The following is a 15,745-nucleotide window of genomic DNA, read 5'->3' on the forward strand; positions in this document are numbered from 1 at the left end:
ATAGTTCATGATGTGTGATCAAAACCGAAAGTTTCTGTGATATGACTGCCCTTGCACTGTTCACCATGTAAGAACTTGTTTGTTATGCTTCAGAAGATTGGAGACTGTTGAGAATTAGGCTTGGGGTTGATTAATGATTGTGCATTGAGTCCCCTATAAGGAATTTTATTGTCGTTAACAACCATTTGATTCATAAATATGAGAGATGCCCTCTCAAAATAAATAAATAAATAAATAAATAAATAAATAAATAAATAAATAAATAAATAAAAAAAAAAAAAAATAAAACAAAGTAAAAGAGAAGGTGCAAGTAAAGGTAAGATTAAAACTTATTTTTCTTAACTGACTTGATAACAGTCTGTTTAAAATAATAGCAATGATGTGTTTGATGATTATAATTCATGGATAAATGAAATGAATGATAGCAGTGATGCAGAGCATGGAATTATATGGAACTGTTATTATATGGAACTCCCACTACCTTGAAAGTGTATTGATATTTGAAAGTGGACTTGGTTTAGTTGCTAATGAGTATTGCAAACCCTAAGATAATCACTAAAAAAAGGTTTTTAAAAGGATAATTGATATGCTAAGGGGAGAAAAATGGAACTATATAAAATACTGAAAACTACAAAAGTTAGAAAAAGAGTAGAAGACAAATAGGAATGGAGAACAAGGGCAACGAATAAGGACACAGTAACAAATATGGTTGGTACTAAACCACCTATATTAATAATCACTTTGAATGTCATTGGTCTAAGTGCACCGATTCAAACATGGAGATTGCCAGAGTAGATCAAAAGATCAGACCCAACTGTATATGTCTATAAGAAAGCCACTTTAAATATAAAGATACATATAAATTAAAAGTTAACGGATGGAGTGATGGTTCCATGAGTGTATACACGTCAAAATTCATCAAGCCTTACATTGTTTGTGTGGTTTGTCGTGTGTGCCTCAATAGAAAAAAAGGTGTTCTAATTTACTGTTAAAAGGATGGATAAAGGTGTATATACAAACTTTAAGCTAACCTTAACCAGAAGGAAGCTTGAGCACATATATTAACTTCAGACAGGTAGAACCTCAGAGCAAGGAAAGTTATCAGGGATAATTATATAATAGAGCATTCCATAATGATAAAGAGGTCAATTCTCCAAGAAAAAGTAATGTGTATGTGTGTGCATCTAACAATGGAGTGTCAAAATACATGAAAGAAGAATTTGTAGAACATAATTCACTATTATGGTTGGAGACTTTGCTACCCCTCTGTCAGAAGTGGACAGATCAGTACGGACACAGTTGAACTGAGCAGCACCATCAATCAACTGATAATTGACATCGATAGATGGCTACGTATTCTTCTCAAGCTTGCACAGAACATTCACCAGGATGGACCACATCCTGGGCTGTAAAACACACCTTAACACATTTAAAGTAATAGAAACTATACAATGTAGAAATTAGTAACATAAAGATGGCTGGGAAATCTCAAAATATTTAGAGATTAAATAGCACATTTCTAAATAACATGGGTCAAGGAAGAAATTGTAAGACAAACTTTAAAATATTTTCAGCTAGGAGAGAATTCCGGGAAGGTGGAGTAGAAAGCATCAGGAATCTGGCTCCCCATCTAGACAACAATTACACTGTTAGAATCTATCGAATGTAACTGTTTTGGAATTCTAGAGACCATTGAAGATTTGCAACTTCCAGAGTACATCATGGTTTATTTTGTTTCAATTTTACCTCTCCTCACAGTTGGGCAGCTACCCACCCCCAAACCCCAGCCACATGGCAGGCAGTGTACCCATGTTCCTGGAGTAACTTGCATACAACTTATGGAAGCCAGGGTGGGCAAAAATGACTGTCCTCCAAATATCAGGGATCTGCGATACCACATTTGAGGGAATTCTTGGTAAGATTATTGACAGATTTATCATCAGAAACTTTGGAGACCAGAAGGCAATGGGTCAGTATATTCAAAGTACTAAAAGAAAAGGCCAATAGGAACAATGAAATATGCTAAACATTAATTAATACTAGGGAAATGCAAATCAAAACTACCATGAAGTGCTACCTCACACCATTAGGATGGCAATTATAAAAAAAACAAGTTGGCAAGGATGTGTAGAAATTATAACCCTGTGCACTCTTATTTGGAATGTAAAATGGTACAGCCACTATGGAAAATAGTATGTGGTTCCTCAAAAATATGGAAATAGAATTACTATGTGATCCACTTCTGGGTATATATCCAAAAGAATTGAAAACAGGGTTTCAAACATTTATACACCCATGCTCATAGCAGCATTATTCACAATAGCTAATATGTGGAGGCAACCCCAGTTTCTGCTGATGGATAAATGGATAAACAAAACGTGGTACACATGTGTAATGCAATATTATTCAGCCTTAAAAAGGAAGGAAATATTTTGAAATATGCTACAACATGGATGAACCTTGAGGACATTATGCTAAGTGAAATAAGCCAGTCACAAAATACCAAACACTGTAAGATTCAACTTATAAGAGGTACTTAGAGTAGTTAGACTCATAGGGGAGTTACTGTTTAATGGATAGAGTTTCAATTTTACAAGATGGAAAGAGTTGGGATGGATAGAGGTGATGGTTGCACAACATTACAAATATATATGTATTTTACCCCAGTTAAAAAATACCAAACAATATTTTGAGCTAAACTGAAATGAAAATACAGCAGCAAAACTGGGGGATAAGTGAAAGCAGTACTTAGAAATTTATAGCATTGAATGCATATATTAGAATGAAAGATATATTTTAAATCAACCTAAGCTTTCACCTTAGGAAACTAGAAAATGAAAAGCAAATTAAACCCAAAGTAAGCAGAAGAGGAGAAAAAAGTTCTGCTCTAATAAAAATTAGTACAGAAATCAATGAAATTGAAAACAGGAGATAGGGTAAACCAATGAAACCAAAAGCTGGTTCTTCAAAAAGATCAATAAAAACTAATAAGCCTTTAGCTAGGCTACTTAAGAAATAAAGGAGACCCAAATTAATATCAGAAATGAAAGAGGGGCAATCACTACAGATCCCATTGACATCAATAGGGATAATAAGGAATACTACGACCAACTCTGCCCACAAATGTGGTAATCTAGACCAATGGACTAATTCCTTGAAAGACAACCTGTCAAAACTCACACAAGAAAAAGAAATAGACAATCTGTGTAGGCCTTTATCTACTTAAGAAATTGAATCAATAATACCCATCCAAAACAGAAGGTGCCAAGTAAACTGGTGAGCTCTATAAAACATTTAAGTAAGAAATTATGCAAATTATCTATAATCTCTTCCAGAAGATAGAAGCAGAGAGAATACTTTCTAGTTTATTCTGTGAGGCCAGCATTACACTAATACCAAAACCAGAGAAAGACACCAGAAAAGAAAGCTATGAGCCATGCTCTCTCATGGACATAGATGCAAAAATCCCCAATAAATGTTAGCATATTGAATCCCAACAACTCATACAAAGAATTATATACCAGAACCAAGTATAATCTATTCCAGATATACATGGCTGGTTCAACATTTTAAAATTGGTTACTGTAATCCACATCAAAAGTTTAAAGAAGAAAAAAAATCTTTATCTCAGTAGATGCAGGACAAACCTTTGACAAAATCCAACATCCATTTATGATAAAAACTCTCAGCAAAATAAAAATAGAGAACTTTGTGCTTTACCCCAGTTAAAAAATATCAAACAATAATAGCAACAAAAGGCCTATATATTTAATGGTGAGAAACTGAAACCCCCACTAAGATCAGAAAAAGGCAATAATGTACCCTCTCACTATTCTTTTTTCAACATTATACAGGAAGTCATAGCTAATGCAATAAGAAAAGGAAATAAAAGATACACAGATGAGAAAGGTAGAAATAAAGCTGTTTTGTTCACATGACATGATTGTGTAGAAAATTCAAAATAACAAAATTGTTCTGGAACTAATATGCAATTATAGTAAGGTTGCAGGATACAAGGTTAGTAAGCAAATGTTAATTACCTGTGGAATAAGAAAAAATACATGGAAATTAAAAAACCAATGCCATTTACATTAGCATTCCCCCAAATGAAGCACTTAGGTATAAATCATACAAGATATATATGCAGAAAGCTACAGAACTGTGAGGAAAGTAATCAATAATGAAATAAATGGAGATATTCCATATTCATGGATAGGAAGACTCAATGTTGCCAAAATGTCATTTCTCCCCAATTTGACCTGTAGACTCAACACAATCCCAATCAGAATCTCAGCAAGTTATTTTGGAAATATTGACAAACCTAAAGTATATATGAGAGGCAAAAGATATAGAATAGCTAAGACAATATTGAAGGGTAAGAATAGAGGCCCGACACTACCCAGCTTCAAGACTTGGCTATAAAGATACAGTAATGAAGATAGTGTAGAATTGGTGAAAGAATAGACCATTGGATTAATGAATCAGAATATAGAGAGCCCAGAGATGATACACAAATATAATCAACTGATCTTTGGCAAAGGAGCAGAGGCAGTTCAATGGAGAAAAGACAATCTCTTCAACAAATGGTGCTGGAACAACTGGACCCACGGGCAAAGACATGAGTGTAGATACAGCTCTTACACGTTTTACAAAAGTTATCTTAAAATGGATAGTTAAATGTAACACAAAGCTATAAAACTTCTAGAAGACAACAAAATGTAGGAGGTGCCTTGGGTTTGGTTATAACTTTTTAGATACAACATCAAAGCCATTATCTATAAAATAAATAATTGAGAAGGGGAACTTCATTAAAGTTAAAAACTGCTCTGCAAAGGACATGGTCAAGATAATGAAAAGACAAGCCACAGACAGGGAGAAAATATTTGTAAAAGATAGGAGAAGTGACTGTTGCCCAGAATATCCAAAGAACTCTAAAAGCAACAAGAAAATGGACAAATCAGTTTAAATATAGGGAAAAGATCTGAATAGACACTTTATGAAAGAAGACATAAGGTGGCAAATAAGCATATGAAAAGGTGCTTCTCCTTATATGTCATTAGGGAATTGCAAATTAAAAGCAACAATGAGATACCATTTCACACCTATGAGAATGACAAAAATAGGGAACACTGGCAACACCAAATGCTGACAAGGACATGGACAACGGGAGTGCTCTTTCGTTGCTGGTGTGGAATGACAGTGACCTTGGAAGACAGGTTGGCAGTTTCCTATAAAACTAAACAGGCTCTTAACATGCAATCCAGCAATTGTGCTATTTATTTACCCAAATAACATGAGAACTTAGGTCACATGAAAACCTTCATGTGAATGTTTATAGTAGCCTTATTTGTAATTGCCAAAATTTGGAAGCAACCAAGATTTCCTTCTGTAGGTGATGGATAAATAAGTCATGGTATACATCCTAACAGTAGCATATTATTCAGTGCTAAAAAGAAATGAGTTATTAGGCCATAAAAAGATATGGAAGAAACTTACATGCATATTACCAAGTGAAAGATGCTAACATAAAGAGGCCTACTGTGAATTCCAAGTATATGACTTTCTGAAATGAGGCTGAACTATGGAGACAGTTAAAAATGATCAGTGGTTGCCAGGAGTTGGGAGGAGGGAGCAAAGAGTGAGTAGGTGAAGCTCTGTGGACTTTTAGGGAAGTCAGACTACTCTCCATGTTACTAAAACGGTGGATACACGCCATACATTCGTAAAACCCATAGAATGTACACCACCATGAGAGAGCCTCAAACTGTGAACTTTGGGTGATTATGATGTATGTAGGTTCACTGGTTGTAACAAATGTTCCATTCTGGTACTGATAGTGGGAGAACTCTTTGTGTTGGGGAAGAGGGCATATGGGAACTCTGTTCTTTCTGCTAGAGTTTTCTGTGACTCTAAAATTGCTCTAAAAATAGCTTGAATCATTTAAAAAACAGTTATATATTACATACAGAAAAATGCAATGAAATTTCTCCTTTTTCAAGGTCTTTCAGTTTTGATTTGGAGAAAATTAAAGATCTTGCCATGTACTTAATTTCATGTAACAGACTGTTGATAGGGAACTTTTGTTAATAAAAGCACATACAAGGGTCAATTGATTTCTGATTTTGCATGAATAACAAAGAACTCTCCCTTGAAAAATATTCAGTGACTACTCATACCTTTAAAACTTAATTTCTGAGTTTTAGTTTAAGGTTCTACATGGTCTATTTCCAGTGAATATTCGAGTCAGTAAACATGTTTTAAATGCCTATCAGTGTGGTGTAATGGAAAAAAACATACTTGATAAAATGTGTTGCCGCTTGCCAGAGATATGGTCTGTATACATCATTTAACCTCTCAGAACCACAGTTTTCTCCTCTACAAAATAGAATAGGAATATTGGAGGTGGGATAATGGAACATGGGATACAAAATGCCTATGTTTGAATGGTGCATATATGTTATTGTTGTAGGCCCTGCCTACCCTACCAGCTATGCTATTCCCTTGGGCTGTCGCTCACATGCCATAGGAATGTGCACATGACCCAGGTTAACAATTCACATCACCCCAGAGATCCAGTATACACAGGCCTTGTGGGAGTGCTGATAGGACCTTAAAGGGGACCTTAGCTTGTAAGAAATGCTGAAACTAGAGCTTTTTCTTGTCATCTTCCTTCCAGATGCTGAGAGATTTCCTGAAACTAAGGCCTATGGGGTGAGAATTTTCTGTCTCCATGGCCAAGAAGAGGCTGGGCATATATTAGGCACCTGATAAATATTTGTTGAATGTTTGCAGAATGAAAATATTTCTCTTCCTTACTAGGAGAGGACACTGTTTCAGGCAATTGTGTTTATTATTATTTTTAGACTGAAGTGTAATTGACATACAATATTCCATTAGTTTTAATTCAGATGTACAACATAGTGGTTGAACATTTATATACATTACACAATGCTCACTGTGATAAGTGTAGTTACATCTGCCACCAAACAAAGTTACTACAGTATTATGGACTGTGTTCCCTATACTGTACTTTTCATCCATGTGACTCACTTATTTTATAACTAGAAGTTTGTACCTTTTAATCCCCTACACGTATTTCACCCGTCCCTCCACCCCTCTCCTCTGGCATCCACCAGTTCCGTATATTTATGAGTCTGTTTCTGTTTCATTTGTTCATTTGTTTTGCTTTTTATGTTCCACATATAAGTGAGATCATGAAGTATTTGTCTTTCTCTGAATTATTTCACTTAGCATAATACCCTCTAAGTCCATCCATATTGTCACAAATGGCAAGATTTCATTCTTTTTTATGGCTGAGTAATATTCCATCTTATATATGTACTACATCTCTATCCATTCATTCTATGGTTGGGCACTTAGGTTGCTTCCATATCTTGGCTATTGTAAAGAGTGCTACAGTGATCATAGGGGTGCATATATCTTTTCAAATTAGTATATTCATAATCTTTGGGTAAATACCCAGAAGTGGAATTACTGGCTCATATGGTATTTCTATTTTAATTTTCTGAGGACTGCCATACTGTCTTCCACAGTGGCTCCACCAGGTTACATTCTAAGCAGTGCACAAAGGTTCCATTTTCTCCACGTCCTCACCAACACTTGCTATTTCTTGTTTTTTAGATAGCGGCCATTCTGACTGGTGTGAGGTGATGTCTCAATGTGCTTTTGATTTGCATTTCCCTGATGATTAGTGATGCCAGTATCTTTTCATATGCCAGCTGTCTTCTTTGGTTTAGGTATGACTGGCCAGCATTTGGAGGCAGGGTGTAGGGAGGAGAAGGTGGCTATACTGACAGGTGACTGGAGTTAGGAAAATACCCCTCATGGAGCTATTGTCAGGGAAGTGCCAAGTGCTCCAAGATGAGATTGCTGCAGTAGGCCTGGGTCAGCCTGAAGCGAGAAGTGTCCAACAGTCCAGTTATAGTGGAGCCCTAGTGTTCCAGCTCCCACCCTCCATATGGGTGGGGGTGACAGGACACCTGCCCTCAGCTTGAGCCGACCAGTCATGACTTTTCATGAGAATAGGGATTTTGAACTCTTTCCATCAGGTACCCTCTCCTTAACAGAGAAGATGCCTGTTTTATTCTACATGGCTTTGATCCACCACCATCCTGCTACTCCATGAGCACATCCCCAGAACATCTCTAAGTTCAAAGGGAAGTAGCTCCTGCAATCTATGTTTGAATTGTTGGACTGAGCAAGTCAGGGTGCCTTGGGCTGACATGGTGGGGAATGGACATCTCTGTTATATCCATTGTGCAGATGAGGAAACTGAGGAGTAAAGCAGTTAAGTAACTTGCTGAAAATTCGTCTTATAGATGACATTCTACACTTTAACTTGGATCTGACTCCAAAATCCACATTCTTTCCACCCGACAGTGGTGCTTTTCTACTCCCCCATTTACCCTGTGAGGAAGAGGCCTTGGGGCAAGATCCAGAGTTTATCACGGTACTAAAGAGAGCCCCTTCTGGGACGGGACAAGGTGGAGGTGGCCTGTCTGGCCTTCGTGCTCTGCTAAAGCTGCAGTACCTGCAAAGCGGAGGAAGCCTGGCCTTGCAGAGCTACAAGGGCGGGTGGACCACATGGATCTCTCCACGCACTGAGCCTGGCAGGCCTCAGGGTGAGTATGAGGCCTGCCATTTGTATTTTATTTAAGCTTTTAGGTTAAGGAGTCACTGCTCCTCAGCTGTACCATAGGCCCAGAGGAGGCAGGCACTGTTCATCTTGGTGCAGGGCCTCTGTTCAGGGTCCTACACGGTAAAAGTTGTAAATGTTGGTTAATGGATACTTATGCAGAGATTTTTAGTTTGTGGGATATATGACATGAATTTATGGCAAATGAAAAATTTTAGTAACAAAACATAAAAGAATGTTTTACCTCATCATTGTAAGTTGTAACAGTCACAAACATTCCCAAACCAGGAGCAGATTCAAGGAAATCTTGTCTGCCTATGTTCCATTGCTGTATCTTGAAAGTCCCTGTTTCAAAAATACAAGATAATATATTAACTACAAAAACTGTAAGACATATAGTTACTGATAAATCAATTTACATTTTTTTCTTTACTACCTTTCCCGTGTCCCCTGCACCCACTACATTATGTGTGCTAATAGTAAAGCCCCTTTTTCCCCCTTATCCCTCCCTTCCCACCTGTCCTCCCCAGTCCCTTTCCCTTTGGTAACTGTTAGTCCATTCTTGGGTTCTGTGAGTCTGATGCTGTTTTGTTCCTTCAGTTTTTTCTTTGTTGTTATACTCCGCAGATGAGTGAAATCATTTTGATACTTGTCTTTCTCTGTCTGGCTTATTTCACTGAGCATAATACCCTCTAGCTCCATCCATGTTGTTGCAAATGGTAGGATCTGTTTTCTTCTTATGGCTGAATAATACTCCATTGTGTATATGAACCACCTCTTCTTTATCCATTCATGTACTGATGGACACTTAGGTTGCTTCCATTACTTGGCTATTGTAAATAGTGCTGTGATAAACATATGGTTGCATATGTCTTTTTAAAACTGGGCTCCTGCATTCTTAGGGTAAATTCCTAGGAGTGGAATTCCTGGGGTCAAATGGTATTTCTATTTTGAGTTTTTGAGGAACCTCTATACTGCTTTCCACAATGGTCAAACTAATTTACATTCCCCCTAGCAGTGTAAGAGGGATCCCCTTTCTCCACATCCTCACCAGCATTTGTTGTTGTTTGTCTTTTGGATGGTGGTCATCCTAACTGGTGTGAGGTAATTTCTCATTGTGGTTTTAATTTGCATTTCTCTGATGGTTAGTGATGTGGAGCATCTTTTCGTGTGCCTGTTGGCCATCTGAATTTCTCTTTAGAAGTGTCTGTTCAGCTCCTTGGTCCATTTTTTAATTGGCTTATTTGCTTTTTGTTTGTTGAGTTGCATGAGCTCTTTATATAATTTGGATGTCAACCCCTTATCGGATATGTCATTAATGAATATATTCTCCCAAACCGCAGTATGTCTTTTTGTTCTACTGATGGTGTCCTGTCCTGTACAGAAGCTTTTTAGTGTGATACAGTCCCACTTGTTCATTTTTGCTTTTGTTTCCCTTGCCTGGGGAGATATGTTCATGAAGAAGTTGCTCATGTTTTTGTCCAAGAGATTTTTGCCTATGTTTTTTCCTAAGAGTTTTATGGTTTCATGACTAACATTCAGGTCTTTGATCCATTTTGAGTTTACTTTTGTGTATGGGGTTAGACAAGAATCCAGTTTCATTCCCTTGTATGTAGCTGTCCAGTTTTGCCAACGCCAGTTGTCAAAGAGGCTGTCATTTCCCCATTGTATATCCATGGCTCCTTTATCATATATTAATTGACCATATATACTTGAGTTTATATCTGGGCTCTCTAGTCTGTTCCATTGGTCTGTGGGTCTGTTCTTGTGCCAGTGCCAAATTGTCTTGATTACTGTGGCTTTGTAGTAGAGCTTGAAGTTAGGGAGCATAATTCCCCCCACGTTATTCTTCCTTCTCAGGATTGCTTTGGCTATTCAGGGTCTTTTGTGGTTCCATAAGAATTTCAGAACTATTTTCTCTAGTTCATTGAAGAATGCTTTTGGTATTTTGATAAGTATTGCATTGAATCTGTAGATTGCTTTAGGCAGGATGACCATTTTGATGATATTAATTCTTCCTATCCATGAGCACAGGATGTGTTCCATTTATTGGTTTCTTCTTTAATTTCTCTCATGAGTGTCTTGTAGTTTTCAGAGTATAAGTCTTTCACTTCCTTGGTTAGGTTTATTCCTAGGTATTTTATTCTTTTTGATGCAACTGTGAATGGAATTGTTTTCCTGATTTCTCTTTCTGCTAGTTCATCATTAGTATATAGAAATGCCACAGATTTCTGTGTATTAATTTTGTATCCCGCAACTTTGCTGAATTCAGATATTAGATCTAATAGTTTTGGAGTGGATTCTTTAGGTTTTTTAATGTACAGTGTCATGTCATCTGCAAACAGGGATACTTTGACTTCTTCCTTGCCAGTCTGGATGCCTTTTATTTCTTTGTGTTGTCTGATTGCTGTGGCTAGGACCTCCAGAACTATTTTAAATAAAAGTGGGGAGAGTGGGCATCCTTGTCTTGTTACTGATCTTAAAGGAAAAGCTTTCAGCTTCTCACTGTTAAGTAAAATGTTGGCTGTGGGTTTTTCATATATGGCTTTTATTATGTTGAGGTACTTGCCCTCTATACCCATTTTGTTGAGAGTTTTTATCATGAATGGATGTTGAATTTTGTTGAATGCTTTTTCAGCATCTATAGCGATAATCATGTGGTTTTTGTCTTTCTTTTTGTTGATGTGGTGGATGATGTTGATGGATTTTCAAACGTTGTACCATCCTTGCATCCCTGGGATGAATCCTACTTGATCATGATGGATAATCTTTTTTATGTATTTTTGAATTTGGTTTGCTAATATTTTGCTGAGTATTTTTGCATCTATTTTATCAGGTATATTGGTCTGTAATTTTCTTTTTTTTTGTGGTGTCTTTGCCTTGTTTTGGTATTAGAGTGATATTGGCCTTGTAGAATTATTGGGAGTATTCCCTCCTCTTCTACTTTTTGGAAAACTTTAAGGAGGTTGGGTATTAGGTCTTCACTAAATGTTCGATGCAATTCAGCAGTGAAACCATCTTGTCCAGGGATTTTGTTCTTAGGTAGTTTTTTGATTACCAATTCAATTTTGTTGCTGGTAATTGGTCTGTTCAGATTTTCTGTTTCATTCTGGGTCAGCCTTGGAAGGTTGTATTTCTCTAGAAAGTTGTCCATTTCTTCTGGGTTATCCAGTTTGTTAGCATATAATTTTTCATAGTATTCTCTAATAATTCTTTGTATTTCTGTGGTATCCATAGTGATTTTTCCTTTCTCATTTCTGATTCTGTTTATGTGTGTAGACTCTCTTTTTTTCTTGATTAAGTCTGGCTAGGGGTTTATCTATTTTGTTTATTTTCTCAAAGAACCAGCTCCTGTTTTCATTGATTCTTTCTATTGTTTTAATCTTCTCCATTTTATTTATTTCTGCTCTGATCTTTATAATGTTCCTACTTCTACTCACATTGGGCCTCATTTGTTCTTTTTCTAGTTTCATTAATTTTGAGTTTAGACTCTTCATTTAGGATTGTTCTTCTTTCCTGAGGCAAGCCTGTATTGCAATATACTTTCCTCTTAGAACTGTCTTCACTATATCCCACAGATTTTGTGGTGTTGAGATATTGTTTTCGTATGTCTCCATATATTGCTAGATCTCTGTTCTTATTTGGTCATTGATCCATTGATTATTTAGGAGCATGTTATTAAGCCTCCATGTGTTGTGGGCTTTTTCATTTTCTTTGTATAATTTATTTCTAATTTCATACCTTTGTGATCTGAGAAGCTGGTTGGTACAATTTCAATCTTTTTGAATTTACTGAGGTTCTTTTTGTGTCCTAGTATATGATCTATTCTTGAAAATATTCCATGTGCACTTGAGAAGAAAGTGTATCCTGTTGCTTTTGGATGGAGTGTTCTGTAGACGTCCTTTTGGTCCATCTGTTCTAATACGTTGTTCAGTGCTCTTTTTACTTACTTTCTGTCTGTTTGATCTGTTGTTTGGAGTGAGTGGTGTGTTGAAGTCTCCTAAAATGAATGCATTGCATCCTATTTCCCCCTTTAATTCTGTTAGTATTTGTTTCACATATGTAGGTGATTCTGTGTTGCATGCATAGATATTTATAATAATTATTTCTTCTTGTTGGACTGACCCCTTTATCATTAGGTAATGTCCTTCTTTGTCTCATGTTACTTTCTTTGTTTTGAAGTCTATTTTGTCTGATACAAGTACTGCAACTCCTGTTTTTTTCTCCCTATTAGTTGCTTGAAATATCTTTTTCCATCCCTTTACTTTCAGTCTGTGTATGTCTTGGGTTTGAAGTGAATCTCTTGTAGGCAGCATATAGATGGGTCTTGTTTTTTTATCCATCCAGTGACTTTTGATTGCTGCATTCAGACCATTTACATTTAGGGGATTTTTGATAGGTATATACTTATTTCCATGCAGGCTTTAGATCTGTGGTTACCAAAGGTTCAAGCATAATCCCCTTACTATCTAAGTCTAATATAACTCACTTTGTGTGCTATTACAAACACAACCTAGAGGTTCTTTTTTTTCCCTCCTTTTTCTTCCTCCTCCATTATTTGTATGTTATGAATCATATTCTGTACTCTTTGTCTATCCCTTCAGTGACATCTATTTAGCCTTAGGAATACTTCCTTCTATAGGGGTCCCTCCAAAGTGCACTGTAGGGGTGGTTTGTGGGAGGTAAATTCTCTCAGCTTTTGCTTATCTGAAAATTGTTTAATCCCTTCTTCAAATTTAAATAACCTTGCTGATTATAGTATCTTGGTTCAAGGCCCTGATGCTTCATTGCATTAACTATATCATGCCACTCCCTTCTGGCCTGTAAGATTTCTGTTGAGAAATCTGATGATAGCCTGATGGGTTTTCCTTTGTATGTGATCTTTTTTCTCTCTCTCTGGCTGCTTTTAAAAGTTTGTCTTTATCCTTGATATTTACTGTATTAATTATTATATGTCTTGATGTTGTGTTCCTTGGGTCCCTTGTGTTGGGAGATCTGTGCACCTCCCTGGCTTGAGAGACTATCTCCTTCCCCAGATTAGGGAAGTTTTTAGCAATTAGCTCCTCAATGACACTTTCTTTCCCTTTTCTTCTCTCTTCCTCTTCTGGTACCCCTATAATGAGAATATTGTTCTGTTTGGATTGGTCACACAGTTCTCTCAATATTCTTTCATTCTTAGAGATTCTTTTTCTCTCTGTGCTTCAGTTTCTTTGTATTCCCCTTCTCTAATTTCTATTCCATTTACCATCTCTTCTACTACATCTAATCTGCTTTTAAATCCCTCCATTGTATGTTTCATTTCAGATATGGAATTTATTAATGATTGAATCTCCATCCTAAATTCGTTCCTGAGTTCTTGAATATTTTTCTGTACCTCTATGAGCATGTTTATTAATTTTATTTTAAACTCTCTTTCAGGAAAATTGGTGAGTTCCGTTTCATTTGGCCCTTTTTCTTGGGTTTATGATATTTTGGTCTGAACCAGGTTCTTTTGACATTTCATATTTCTGTGTGGTGCCCACTAGTGCCCAGAAGCTCCAGTCTCTGGAGCTGCTCAGCCCCTAGAGTGAGGTTGGGGGCCATATGGGAGCAGAGTTGGTGCCTGTGGGGAGGAAAGATGATTCCTGATTCCCGTCTGTGGTGCCTGTCTCAGGTGTCAGAGCCAGTGGGCCGAGCACCCAGGTGTGAGCCTCTGTGATTGGCATCTCTAGCTGTTGTAGGCGGGGCCTCCCTCTGCCTGGCCTGACACCTGCGCAGTGACTGCCGGTTTGCGAGCCTGTGCCGGCAGGTAGGAGGGAGGCGCAGCAGGCTGCGTGTCACAGTGGGGGACCTCGGAGCTGGGCAGGCAGCCAGGGGGATTCGGCGCCTGAAGCTCCTCACGGCTCCCAACCAGCTGGGCAGAGCGCACCCAGACAACCTCGTCCATCTCTCCCCTCCCCTGTGCAGCAAGCTCCTTGCAAACCCCGCTCCTTCAGCCGCCCTCTCGCTGCTAGGAAGCTTCTCTAACTGCCTACCTCTCCCTTGTCCCAGAGCGGCCGGGTGTGGGTCCCCTCCTCCACAAATGGCTGCAATCTGTCTCTCAAGCACTCCACCGGTCTGAGCTCCCCAACGTCCAGAGCATCACACAGCGTAGGTTTCTGTTCCCAAAACAGGCCTCCAGGGCTGGGTGTTCAGCAGTCCCAGGCTTCCACCCCCTCCATGCCCTGTTTCTCTTCCTCCGCTGGTGAGCTGGGGCGGGGGGGAGGGCTTGGGTCCCGCCTGATCAAGGCTTTGGTGCATTACCCTGTTTCGTGAGGTCTGCCCTGTTCCTGAGGTCTGCATGCAGTCTGGTGCAGCCTTCTTTCTTGTTGCTATTTTAGGGTTAGTTGTATTAACTATATTTTTGTAGTATTTGTGGTTTTGTGAGGAATTCTCTGTCTCACCTTTCATGCCACCATCTTGAATCTCCCTCTTCCAATTTACATTTTTTGATTTACCCAAATCACAAGATACTGTTAGTTTGGACTGCCTAATGTATCTGTTTATGTGTGTAGCAGAGTGGGAAGACTGGAGTGCATAGGAAGACCTGAGCTCTCGCTCCAGTCCTCATTCTTTGCACATTACTGCACCACTCTAGCCTCAGCTCCCTCAGAAAAATGGGGATGATACATATACTTTCTAAGTCTCAGAGTTGTGAAGACTGTTGAAAAAAAATGTAAAAAGTAAGGCTGTGAAAGCTTTCCACCTGGAACATAAACTCTGTGTAGTCAGGACCAAGAGAGCCTCTCCAACACCCCCGGGGGTTCTCCTGCCTTCAGGGCATTCCTCCTGTGGCACCGTGTGCGCTCGTTGCACAATTCCTGAAGCACAGGTGTGTGTGTGTGTGTGTGTGTGTGAAGAGCCCTTCCTTTCACTGTATCCAGGGGCTCTGCCTAAAGTTTGGACCATCTCATTTATTCTCAGAATGTGCTTTGAGGAAGTATGGTTATTCATCTACACAGTCATTTGACATGTGTAATATAATGAGCACATTTTCATGGGGATAGCACTGCTCTAGGAGCTGAGGGCAGAAGTGAATAGTAGCTTCCATGGAGCTTTCAGAGGGACAGA

General features: G+C 38.3%; 1 protein-coding gene across 1 annotated transcript in view; it reads right to left on the reverse strand.

Moving 5' to 3' along the window:
• LOC118967411 (transmembrane emp24 domain-containing protein 11) overlaps positions 1 to 15,745 on the reverse strand; it is a 43,413-nt gene that overhangs the window by 10,727 nt on the left and 16,941 nt on the right. The window contains exon 2 of the mRNA XM_073236302.1: positions 8,901 to 9,001. Within this exon, the coding sequence (XP_073092403.1) occupies positions 8,901 to 9,001 (101 nt within the window). The remainder of the gene's footprint in view (positions 1 to 8,900; positions 9,002 to 15,745) is intronic.

The sequence above is a fragment of the Manis javanica genome, chromosome 5 (genome assembly GCF_040802235.1).
Source record: "Manis javanica isolate MJ-LG chromosome 5, MJ_LKY, whole genome shotgun sequence".
NCBI classification, from domain to species: domain Eukaryota; kingdom Metazoa; phylum Chordata; class Mammalia; order Pholidota; family Manidae; genus Manis; species Manis javanica.